This window comes from Tarenaya hassleriana, unplaced genomic scaffold (assembly GCF_000463585.1).
Source record: "Tarenaya hassleriana unplaced genomic scaffold, ASM46358v1 Cleome19, whole genome shotgun sequence".
Lineage (NCBI taxonomy): Eukaryota > Viridiplantae > Streptophyta > Magnoliopsida > Brassicales > Cleomaceae > Tarenaya > Tarenaya hassleriana.
The window spans coordinates 590,399-601,537 of record NW_010965304.1 but is presented as its reverse complement, the minus strand read 5'-3'; the positions used below and the strand labels follow the sequence as shown (position 1 = coordinate 601,537).

The 11,139-nt window shown below is 44.1% G+C and overlaps 4 protein-coding genes across 7 annotated transcripts in view; all 4 read right to left on the bottom strand.

Annotated features, from left to right (window-relative positions):
* The window catches only part of LOC104810841 (probable L-type lectin-domain containing receptor kinase I.5), a 2,697-nt gene extending 1,525 nt beyond the window's left edge, over positions 1–1,172 (bottom strand). Inside the window, 2 exon segments of the mRNA XM_010537283.2 lie at positions 1–2; positions 4–1,172. The exon segment at positions 1–2 is cut by the window's left edge and continues 1,525 nt beyond it. Of these exon segments, the coding sequence (XP_010535585.2) occupies positions 1–2; positions 4–774 (773 nt within the window). The 5' untranslated portion in view covers positions 775–1,172.
* A 1,608-nt stretch (positions 1,173–2,780) lies between these two features.
* Positions 2,781–5,557, bottom strand: LOC104810840. Its single transcript, XM_010537282.2, has 3 exons — positions 4,602–5,557; positions 3,436–4,208; positions 2,781–3,124 (listed from the first exon to the last, which is right to left on the bottom strand). The coding sequence occupies exons 1-3, from the start codon at positions 5,409–5,411 to the stop codon at positions 3,004–3,006; spliced, it is 1,704 nt and encodes a 567-aa protein (XP_010535584.1). The 5' UTR covers positions 5,412–5,557; the 3' UTR covers positions 2,781–3,003.
* A 184-nt stretch (positions 5,558–5,741) lies between these two features.
* LOC104810839 lies at positions 5,742–9,759 on the bottom strand. Of its 4 annotated transcripts, none has more exons than XR_002024066.1 (5): positions 8,793–9,759; positions 7,581–8,356; positions 7,177–7,406; positions 6,762–7,073; positions 6,525–6,661 (listed from the first exon to the last, which is right to left on the bottom strand). XR_002024066.1 is itself a non-coding variant. In XM_010537281.1 (4 exons), exons 1-4 carry the CDS (start codon positions 9,642–9,644, stop codon positions 5,967–5,969), a joined length of 2,571 nt encoding a protein of 856 aa, XP_010535583.1. In that variant the 5' UTR covers positions 9,645–9,759; the 3' UTR covers positions 5,742–5,966. The 4 variants fall into 4 exon arrangements, 1 of the variants encoding a protein (XP_010535583.1); XR_002024067.1 differs by having other exon boundaries at positions 6,526–6,618; XR_771344.2 differs by having other exon boundaries at positions 6,533–6,618; positions 6,864–7,073.
* Positions 9,760–10,412: 653 nt separating this feature from the next.
* The window catches only part of LOC104810838 (tetraspanin-3-like), a 2,630-nt gene continuing 1,903 nt past the window's right edge, over positions 10,413–11,139 (bottom strand). The window contains exon 2 of the mRNA XM_010537280.2: positions 10,413–11,001. Within this exon, the coding sequence (XP_010535582.1) occupies positions 10,657–11,001 (345 nt within the window). The 3' untranslated portion in view covers positions 10,413–10,656. The remainder of the gene's footprint in view (positions 11,002–11,139) is intronic.

Here is an 11,139-nt window from a genome sequence, read left to right as displayed (position 1 = left end):
CCTGCTGAAACTACACCCGAGAATGTATTGATAGCTGATCGATGTCCCTGTAGATGCAGAGAATCCGACAAACATTCTTCTAGTCGGGAAAACGTCTGAAAGATTGATGGATGTTGAAATAAGTGGCCGACTAGGCTTCTGAACGTTGAGAGGGGCCAGAGAAACATTCAGTACAGCTCCTTCATAATCAACCCAGACCTGAAGAGGGTTTCTGCTCAAGAGCCTTATGCTTCTGTTCTTCCCTTCGAAATCGGAAAAGTAAGAAGCCGGAGCAGATTCGACAGACAAAAGACTGTTCACATCAATTCCGACATGATTACCATCGATGTCATCAAACTCAGGGCTGAAAACAGTATCGAGCTCAACCGCAAACAGATGAGAAGATGGAGATCTATTCGTCGTGACGTTGAAAAGACCCAAGTACCGAGTTGGTTCCGCGTGTTCGAGATCTGAGGAAGAAGATACAACAAAGGCAATGCCATGGCCACCTTCAACTCCTGGCTTGGGTACCATGGCACAGATAAAATGTGCAGAGAAGGAGAGTGATTCAGATGGGTTCAACCCGAGTGGCCGTTTGAAGAAAGCATGACCCATTTGATGCCGGGAAGCGTTGGTCAGTTGCAGCAATCCGCTGGGGAGGATCCTTGCAGAACCATCAAGAGAAAGATCTGCTTGTCCGAAGCCATGGAAGACAAACCCTGTCTCCTGTTGCGTTGAAAAACACATCAGATGAACAAAAGATATCATCCAGATCAGATGAAATCCATGAGCCATTGAAGATGGAATCGGAGAGTCTGGTTCTTTTCTGCAGATCTTACCACTGGTCAAACGCTATATTATGAATTTTTATCCTTTCCAGCTGTAAGAAAAGGAACAAGGAAGGAAGGATGTTACCTTAAATTAATCTTTTTTCGCAGTTCCAACTCCATCATTTGTACACTTCTTCGCGGAAGGAATCGAAACCGCAACTTTTGTTGGCTTTTACAAAGTGGACCTCAACTCTATGATTTGATGATATTAATTATATATAGAATCACGCTTTGCACAGCTTTTAAATATTTTATTGATCCGACCAGAACTCCCTGAGTCATCCCAGATTCAACTTAAAAGAAATAAAAAAATAACGGCTGTCAATCGGGAATATTACTCAAATAACCCACTTGGGTCGCAGCAATTTCAGTGTACACCACCGAAAAAAAAAAAAAATTTTGCGACCTTATTACGACTAATATATAACTAATATACAACCTATTACGACTAACAAACTACTCTTATTTTAGTTGTATATTAGTTATATATTAGTCGTAATAAGGTCGCAAAATTTTTTTTTTTTCTGGGTGGTGTACCCTGAAATTGCTGCGACCCAAGTGGGTTATTAGGGTTAAAACCCCCTGTCAATCCCCCATGCAATTATGATGCCTGAACACCAATAAAAAAAAAAGGAAAAAACAAATCCATTGACATATCCTTAGATTACTCTTCATAGTGCCTGAAGAATTCATCTCCGTTGCTGCAAAATAACAGAATATGTTGTGGACAGAAGGGGCGGGGGAATAATTTGGGGCGTTGTTCTATATAAAACTAACCTTGCATGGGACATCTCGTGGATTCCCATGTCGTATAATGTACCGCAGCTCATGACAGACGAGACACGAACATGTTGTCCTCTTGTCCTCTTCTTCAGACAAAAATCTACATGAAAATCATGAAGGAATAATGCAATATAATGGCCGTCAAAAAAATTATTATCTCATACCAAATGCTGTGGATAAAAGGGGCAAGAAAATCACCATCGCAAGTCCTGTCTTGTTACTTACTTACAGTCTGAAAATGACAAGGTTTAAAGAGACACGACAAAGCCCTCTTCTCCTGTGTTGATGACTATTTGATTAGTAGCTGTGGGTTGAGCAAGATCATTAATTCTCTCAAATAAGGTTAAGCTACGCAAACTTCAGAGCCTATAGAGAAGCTAAAGTGCGAACTGATGCATATATACTCCCAGTAGCATGTATAGGTAAATTCCGACAAAGAAGATATTTAGAGCTTCTCAAAGAATTACTCACGTAGTGATGTACCATGTGATCGGACCATCCGCAGGTCAAAGTTCAGTGCAACATTCGATCCGACAATCAGAGCCCTAATTTCCGCCGATTTGGGGATTGTCGACTACTTGGCTTCTAGAAAGGGAATCACCGCCCATGGAGATGGAGGATTCTCCGATATGCAGACCGTAGCCGGAGGAGACAAAGACGACATCGATTCCGGTGGGAGATCCCTGTCCTGGAGTTTAGGCACTCGAGCAGCTATGGTTCCCTTCAACTGATTTGTCGAAGGCGAAATGGATGTCGCACGTCAAGGCATTAGCCGACATGATCACTTTTAGTATCAAGTCGGCGTACCATCACTTCCATGGCTGTTTGGCTTCGAATTTTCTCGGAAAAATTTTCCCAGGGATTTCACACAGAAATCGAAGAGGAGAGAAGAGGGGGGGATGTGACGTGCTTGACAAGGAATCCACTAATTTCTATTCTTGAGTTAGGCTTGTTATTGCTGGTTATGGGCCAAATGGGCCTTTTAAAGGCCCATATAACCTTTCAAGAGAGAATGATCCTCTCCCCAATGATATCATATACCCATGAAGTTATAATGCTAAAGTAACCAAATCATCCAACTTCAAGACGATGGGGAAACAAAAAGGCAGAATCTTTATGCACAGTGTGTGACAATAAATGGAATCAAATTCAGAAAGGAAAAAAAAACAGAATGAAAAAGATGGCATCTGAACAGGAATTTCCATGCAATTAAATTGCAATCCAAAAACCAACTTTACCATTTTTGTACCAAAAAGCCGAAGTTCTTCAAACATATGTATAGAAGTGGAAAACTCATGCAAAGGAAAATGCAGTGTTAAACAGAGAACGAACCAGACATCAGTTTTTTTTTTTTTTTGTTCGGACAGTTTCCACTTTCCAGTCTTAACCCCTAACCTTTTCGAGCTGATTTTCACCTTCTAGGATTCCCGTTGTTGCGGATTATGTTGCGTTCGTCCCAGATAGGGCACGTACATGTTGCTTTCTTGTTCTTCCATTCAGCCCCACAGGTGTAGCAGAACTCGTACCCGCATCTACATGACAAATACGAAACGAAATCATTGTGATGAAATCGCCATTCGTAATCTATGGTTCTGCAACAAATGTATAAACCCACTGTTTTAAGAGACCAAATCAAAGCATTCTCTTCTGTGTCGATGGACACGAGCAGAACATGATTCGATCATTCTGTAGTTGTCTCAATCCCTACTCCGTTCTTTCAGAACAGCTAACAACATCCAAGGCTGTTGTTTCTCAATTCAGAATTTGGTCCATGATTAGCCAAGATGATATCTTTGAAAGCAACTCATCTTGATATATAGATAAGAGATAAAAGGGTAAGTACCTGCAGGTGATGTGGTAACAACCCCAAGCAAGTTCAACCATCTGACTACACTTTGCACATTGCCGCCATAGCTTTTTCCGAGCAAGAGACTTCAGCATCCCGTCTCCCGCATTCTGATTCGCGTGCGACCTACTGTAATCATGGCAAGTCATGTAATAGTGCCATGGCACCTTGCAACTGAAGCAGAAAAACAGCCCGCATTTCATGCATTTTCTAGCTCCAGATTGATCAACACCAACAAGATATGCCCTAGTATATTCCAAGACCTCGTGTTTGACCATCAATGCGGAGCATTTGGGGTATGGACAGTATATCTTATCTGCAGGATTAATTGAAGCTTCCTTCTTTCGTTGGCTCATAACATCAACCAGTTTGGGATCCAAAAACTTTGCACAACTCTCAATCTTTACTTCTGATTTGCACCCTTCACTCGGGCAGTTTGCTGTTCCTCCTTCCAGTAACTTCACTTCAACATGCTGCTTCATACAGGGAAAGCAAAAGCGGTGGAAGCAACCATCTACCGAGAACATTCTCTCCACCTTAATCCCGTCATAACATATCACACAAGTTTCCTTGAAAGTCTTGCCTTCACTAGTTTCTTCGGGCCATTTGATCTGTGACACGATTGCATCTCGTGCAAGTTTGAACACAAACTTAATATCCTTTCTTGCCAAGTGAGATGGTTGACAATATGAGAACTTTCTTTGCAGAAGAGCCACTTGGTTTAAAAGAGTTGCAAGGGTGCTCTGCCTCGGTTCAACTCTGCCCGTGACCTGAATTAGGGAGGAAAACATGACCAAACATAAAAAAATAAGAGACCCTAAAAAAGATTAAAATGAAAAAGAGTAAGATCATAGTAATATTAAGAAAGAGAATAGAAAGCACCAACTAACATTTCTTCAATGATAAGTTGACCAACATCCGCAGTGATATCATCAATAAGACAAACATTTAAGTGTACCAGACACCCAAAAGGATCAAACCCAAAATTTGTAGCGTCAATATGAAAACGTAAATGAAACCAACCAAGAAATTCATGGCTTAAACAGACATAGAACTCACCAAGTAATGGAGAAAAACCGATACACAAACAGATATCAAGTCATTGTCACTGAAAGGCAATCACTTTGATAGAAGAATTGAAGGGTTTTACACAGATTACTCACGTATTGGTAGACCATGAAATCATCACATAGGATTGTGACCCTTCCCAAATCAAAGTTCAATGCTTCATTCAATCCATGGACCAAAGCCTCCATTTCTGCAATTTCAGGGCTTTTCGACTCCTCGGCTTCCAGAACCTTCTTCACTTCCCAAATCAGATTGTCCGCCGAATCACAAATCGCCACACCAACACCACCCACCATCACCCTCATATCCCCGATTCTCTCTTCGCTTACCAAACCCTTACAGTACAACCGGAAACTCTCGCTGCCGATCGCCGCGAACGAGGAGGAAGTGACGGCAGAGGAGGAGGAAGAAGCTACGGCGCAGGAGGGGGAAGCGACAGCGAAGGAAGATACGGCGGAGGAGGGGGAAGCGACGGCGAAGGAGGAAGCCCCAAAAGCGTACGGCTTCTCGTAGTTGTCGCCGTACTTGCGCCACTCTCCCTCCGGAACACTCATAATCTCTCTAGCGAACTTCTGATCGTGAATCCGACGGTCGAGATCCTCCTTCAGCCGCTTCATCTCTCTCTCACCGAACTCCCGGTCCCTCCTCTCCTGATCGAGCCGAGCAAGGTCTTCCAGAATGAGAGCAGTGTAGTCAAACTCGTCTGCGGCGCCGGAAGAGAGGGGGACTACGTCGTCCACGGTGGGAGAGGCAGGAGGGGCAGAAGTGTGGAGTGACCGAGAAGCGACTAGGGCTTCCTGCATTTGGAGATTGAAGGCGAAATCGAGGTCGGAGGCCAGGGCTTTAGCGGCCATGACCTCTTCACGCTGCTCCTCGAGAATCACATCGACATCGTCCTTCTCCATGGCTGGGCTGTTTTTCTGGGGAAAATCTCCCGGGATTCGATGGAGAAAGAGACGGGGGGAGAGAGAGAGAGAGCGGTTAAGCGTGCTTCGGAAGGAATTTGTAGCGGTTCCGAACGACTTGACTTGACGCTTGATCCCCTTGGTATGATTTTATTAGATATGTTAATGCAAATAATAAAACCCTACTTACTTTATAAAAAGGCTCTAGGAAGCTATTTATCTATAGAGATAGAGGAGACAGACTGATTTGGATATACACTATTTTTAAATTAAATATAAAGTAATAAGAAGAATGAAAATAGAAATTACTTTTGAAAACAAATATCACAATGAACCCAAATAAAAAAATCAGATTGGCACAAATCTTTAAAACTGGAAACCAAAGTAGCAGTACCTTGATCTTGAAACTCAACTATATATACATATATATAATCAAAAGACTAATTCGTGGTTCATATAAGCCCACATAATTTCTCAGCGTCGTTCAAAGTAACGTATATAGCAAAGGAAAAGAGAAGCAGATTTTTGTTTTTCCGACTTGAACACTGAAAAAGCTCACCACCAGTCCGCATCGGAGTCCCTTGGATCCCAAGCTTCGCTGAAATGATAATCCGTGGGCCAGAAATCGTCGTATTCCATTCTGCCGAATCCCCCTGTTTCATCAAAATGAACTGCTGGTGGTGTGGTACCACCAGATGGATCAGGATAAGCTTCCTCCTCGAGCCGATAGTCCTCATCATCAAAGTATCCGTCTCCCATGACGTTTTCAGGAGCGTGAACTGTCATAGAACCAGGCGGGTTGCCAGCGTGTGCTAGGGGAACTTCCTCCTGGTGGTTATCCCAATCTTCTTCTTCCTCCGGGAATCCATCGATGCCTTCCTCGAGGCGGTTGTCCCAATCTTCTCCTTCCCCCGGGATGCCTTCCTCGAGGCGGTTATCCCAATCTTCTCCTTCCTCCGGGGTGCCTTCCTCGAGGCGGTTATCCCAATCTTCTCCTTCCTCCGGGATGCCTTCCTCGAGGCAGTCCAAATCCTCTTCTTCCTCCGGGATGCCTTCCTCGTGGCGGTTATCCCACTCTTCTTCTTCCTCCGGAATGCCTTCCTCGTGGCGGCTATCCCAATCTTCTTCTTCCTCCACAATGCCTTCCTCGAGGCGGTTATCCCAATCTTCTTCTTCCTCCACAATGCCTTCTTCGATGCCGTAAAACCTGCGAGGAAGAATGAGTTCTGGATAATCGTCTAACCCCCAACCTATGAGAACAAAGAGTGTGAAATTTAGAATGGTTTAATCAAGATTGGTAGGTTTGGGCGTTGGGATCGGGCGGGTACCCGAGATTTCCAGCATACCCACCTCGTCCACCCCTTCGGGTTTTGTTGGTCAAAGACCTCGGTCCGTCTTTACCAGGTGAAAGTCAGGTGCATGAACTCGCTAGAAGACAGAAGAAAGACTTAACTAGCAGCGAGGCGAGCTACGACGAGGGGCAAGGCCCAACGGCAGATTACCCATGGGTACGGGTGTAACAGGCCGAAGAAACCCGTATTCGAACCTGTGGCTCGTATTTTTTGCCGACAAGGATCCGACCTCATACTTGTCGGTGGTCGGATCCCAGAACCTCACATACTCACGGGATGGATACCCGTTAGTTCAATACTTAAGCCAACCCTAGAGATAGGAAATTTAGAGTGAATCAGTATGAGACATTACCATCTTTCAGGGCTATTAAAGGGATCATCATTCAAATCAAGGACGGGGACATAAGGATTACGATTGAGGTAGCCTAGGATGAGATAGTCTGCCATGTCGTATTCGTAATCATCGTGGCCACCGTCATAATCATCGTCATCATCGTCATCATTATCGTCAAAGAGACCAGCATAATTTGCAGCATTGCCACGTAAGAGGTGGTTTTCATTCCACAATGGGCAAGATGACTTGCAACGATTTGCCTTCACATCCCATTCAGATCCACAGTTATAGCAGAATTGATACCCACATCTACAAACACCAAGGAGGCATGAATGAATTAATAAGATGAAAATGCAATCCCATTCTCTTGGGTAAATTTACCGTCTTTGCTCCTCTATTATCCTGATTCCGGGTTTGTCATTTGTCGGATTGCTCCAGATTAAGAAAGGAACAAGTGTATATGGAGAATCGAAAGAGAGATACCTGCAGGTAATGTGGTAGCAACCTTGTGAAAGTTCGATCATGTGGTGGCACTTGAGACATTGTCGCCACTTGTGGAGGCTTGCGAGAGATTTCAGCTTTGCATCTGCTGGAGGGTCGGGATGGAGTTTCTTGTAATCAGCACAGGACAAGTTATCGTGCCATGGAACTTTACAGTTGATGCAGAAGTGACCATGACACTCAATGCATCTCCGAACTCCAGAACTATGGGGACGGACAGATAAGAGGCCTTCAGAAGATCCAGAAAGCTCGGCTTTTGACATTAAAGCTGAGCACTTCGGATATGGGCAGTAAACTTTATCAGTGACAGGAATCGAATCTTCTCTGATCCTCCTTTTCCACATCACCACCAGCTTAGGTGTCAAAATCTTTCCACAACTATCGATACTCAGCACAGACTTGCAGCCATCATGAGGACATTTGGGTATGATTCCATGAAGCAACTTCACCTCCACATATTGGTTTACACAAGAAAAGCAGTATCGGTGAAGGCATTTATCAACAGAAAACATGTGCTCGGCATCGGTATCATCAAAGCAGATGACACAAGTCTCTTTCCGAGCTGCCTTTGCACTGATAGTACCCTCAGAAGTCCTGGTTTGGCAAACTATGGCATCTCTTGCAAGTTTGAAAGCAAATTTGATATCGTTTCGGGTGGCCAGAACGGGTTTGGTAGATGTCAATTCAAGCCTGAGGCTGTGTAAATAATCCATAAACAGTGCAATCTTCTTTTGCTTAGGCATCCATCTTCCAGAGAGCTGCATGCAATTCAAATGGAATCTCATGAAACATAAGACAAGGTATAAGTCATATACTATACCTAGACCATGCTTCTCACCTAGCTATGATCGTTTCCAGATGAAAACTTCAACAGAACAAGAAACTCGCTTTAAGATCCCTCAAGAATCAAAACATAAATTCAACAAACCTGTTGGGGCAGAGCCAGTTAGTGTACGTGATCTAACTAAGAAAAAGAATAAAGTCATCACCGGTTTACAGTGCATAACAAACATAGAATCCATGATCATCAAGATGATGACCTTGAAAGCTGTCTCAATCAGTCATAAACAAATCTAGTGTGAGAGAAACCCTACAATGATCACTACTACTACTGCTGCTACAACATGCCCTGAGAAAGTGCTAGCAAAACGGAGAAGATACATGAACCTATGCATTGCCCAACGAAGAACTTACATATTGGTAAATTGGATAGTAATCGCAATAAATTGCGATATGTTTGATCCCCAAACCTATGGCTTCCTCAAGCCCTACCATCAACGCCCTAATTTCTGCCGCTTGACGGTTCCTGTCGGCGTTGTGCAATGGACCCTTCATCTCGAAGCACAGATTATCAGCCATATCGCATATTGCAACTCCGAATCCCGCCAACATCGCCGGATTTTTGTCATCTCCTGTTTGCTCTCTCACCAAACCCTTGAAGTACAGTCTGTACAATAGATTGTCCTTGAATTTTGACACCGAACATCCCTCGCCGGAGGAATCCGCCTGACGAACGAAGCCCTGTGGCAGTGGAATCGCTGGCGAGGGTTTCCCCGCGTTGCTGGAGCCTGAGAAATTCCGATAGATACCATTTTTGCCGGTGGTTATGCGGTCATCTCCGGGAACCCCAGTGGATTTCTCGTAAATAATGCCCTTTCCGTTGGGTTTTTCGTTTCTTCCGCCTCCGTTGGGGCGTTCCCTAAGATCGCCGCCCTGATTCCCGACGGGCTGGACCCTCGAACTCCTCTGATCTTCGTTGAAGACGATCGCGACGCCGCATCTGTGGAAGACCGGAGACGGAGAACGCCGCGGAGCGGAGGAGGATCGGGAGGAGAGAGAGGCCCCAAGATCGCCGCCCTGATTCCCGGCGGGCTGGACCCTCGAGCTCCTCTGATCGTCATTGACGACGATTGCAACGCCGCACCTGTGGACGATCGGAGACGGAGAACGCGGCGGAGGGTCGGAGGGTCGGGAGGAGAGAGAGGCGGAGATCGCTTCCTCCATCTGCAACCGGAAAGCGAGCTCGGAATCCGATAGATGCGCCATGGATTCTATCTTCGCTGATACTTCGCCGAAAAATCAAGCGTAGTTCGGTACGGACGGAGGGGGATGCCTCCGCGATAGTCTCGCCTTGCGGTTAGAGACCTTGATCTTTTCTACATCGTCGCGTTTCAAATTTGTAGGTCTACGTAGAGTGGTATAAATCGTAATATCGTCAACAAATAGGGGTAAAATCGATAACATGGAACTCTCCGTTTTTTCATAAATTCAAAAACTTTCTATATTATAAACTCAGATTTACTGATAAATACTTTTACTTTAACTAAAATCAAATTTATTAACTCAAATCAAATAAATTACCATATAATCATTTACCAAATAATAAAAAATAAACAAGACCGACATTAGTGTAGATCTAATATCAATTTTAAAAACTAATATCTTTTTGTATATAGTCCTATATAAATAGACAAGGTTAAAATAAATATAGTAATATTTTAACCCTATAAAAATTAAAACTTTCCCTAATAAGGAATAAAACAATAAGTTAGTTTCCAAAAAAAAGACATTATTGGAATCAAGAGAGTGATTTTCCTTGGAATACAAGTAACCACCCGAAGATTCTGCGTTTTCCAATAACTTCTGTTTTTTCGCCGGAAAAGAGGAAATCTGCTTCCGCCATTACCGGAGCTTCCCCTTCATCGTCCATCTCTGGTTCATTCGTTCCGAATACGCAGCTCCGGTTTAATCCGACAGCAACGGTGACAACTTCCGGTTAAGGGTCTGACCGGACATCCATCACGAATCAGAACAGAACAAAATGGTATCACCATTGTTTTAACAATAATCCTTTTGAGACAACCGTCTGATTATCTTACAGACCATATAAAGAGTTCAGTTCCTGTAGTAAACCCAGAAACAATTCAACATACAATCAACCAAACACTCGGACCCATTTCTCCAAATCCCCTAAAACCCACCAAGAAAATTTGAATTTTGTTTAAAAACACAAACTTTTACATCAGAAAGCTTCAACCTTTCACCCAATTCCAACGCATCAAAGCTGGAAATGACTGGGGTGTGCCTTTGTCATCCTGGCTTCCCCGGCCGGCTCGTCGTTGTCGATCCTCTTGATATTCCGATAGGCCGCATAGGCGATCACGTAAAAGATGACGAGAATGATCAGAACGACGATATTGATGACGGACACCTTTCTCCAGCTCTTCTTCAGGCTCCCTAGAACTCCGGCTCTGCAGGAGCCGCATTGGTAGCACAGAAAGGCCTGGTCGTTGCTCCAGACCGTGCAGTCGGGGTTCGTCCCCACAAGCCCTCCTCCCGGGGCCCACACCGTCTCGTTCACGTACGTGTAACCGCACTCTGTCGGTGGCTTGCAACAACCCGACTGCAACAGTATTTACAGATCATGTTAATCAAGGATTTAAATGAAAGTATTCTACAAAAGGACAATCTTTATGACCATACAAGATCTAGTTTAGTTCAAGTGAGGGATTCTAGCCAGCCAATTGAAAGGATCTTCCGA

Excerpts from the sequence above, each read along its gene's own strand:
- LOC104810840 (XM_010537282.2), bottom strand. The coding sequence starts at position 5,411 with ATGGAGAAGGACGATGTCGATGTGATTCTCGAGGAGCAGCGTGAAGAG. Across the intron at positions 4,209-4,601 it reads ATTTCATGGTCTACCAATAC|GTCACGGGCAGAGTTGAACC; the intron begins GTGAGTAATCTG and ends TCCCTAATTCAG. Across the intron at positions 3,125-3,435 it reads TGTTACCACATCACCTGCAG|ATGCGGGTACGAGTTCTGCT; the intron begins GTACTTACCCTT and ends TTTGTCATGTAG.
- LOC104810839 (XM_010537281.1), bottom strand. The coding sequence starts at position 9,644 with ATGGCGCATCTATCGGATTCCGAGCTCGCTTTCCGGTTGCAGATGGAG. Across the intron at positions 8,357-8,792 it reads ACTATCCAATTTACCAATAT|CTCTCTGGAAGATGGATGCC; the intron begins GTAAGTTCTTCG and ends AATTGCATGCAG. Across the intron at positions 6,619-7,115 it reads TTTAATAGCCCTGAAAGATG|GTTTTACGGCATCGAAGAAG; the intron begins GTAATGTCTCAT and ends TCTTCCTCGCAG.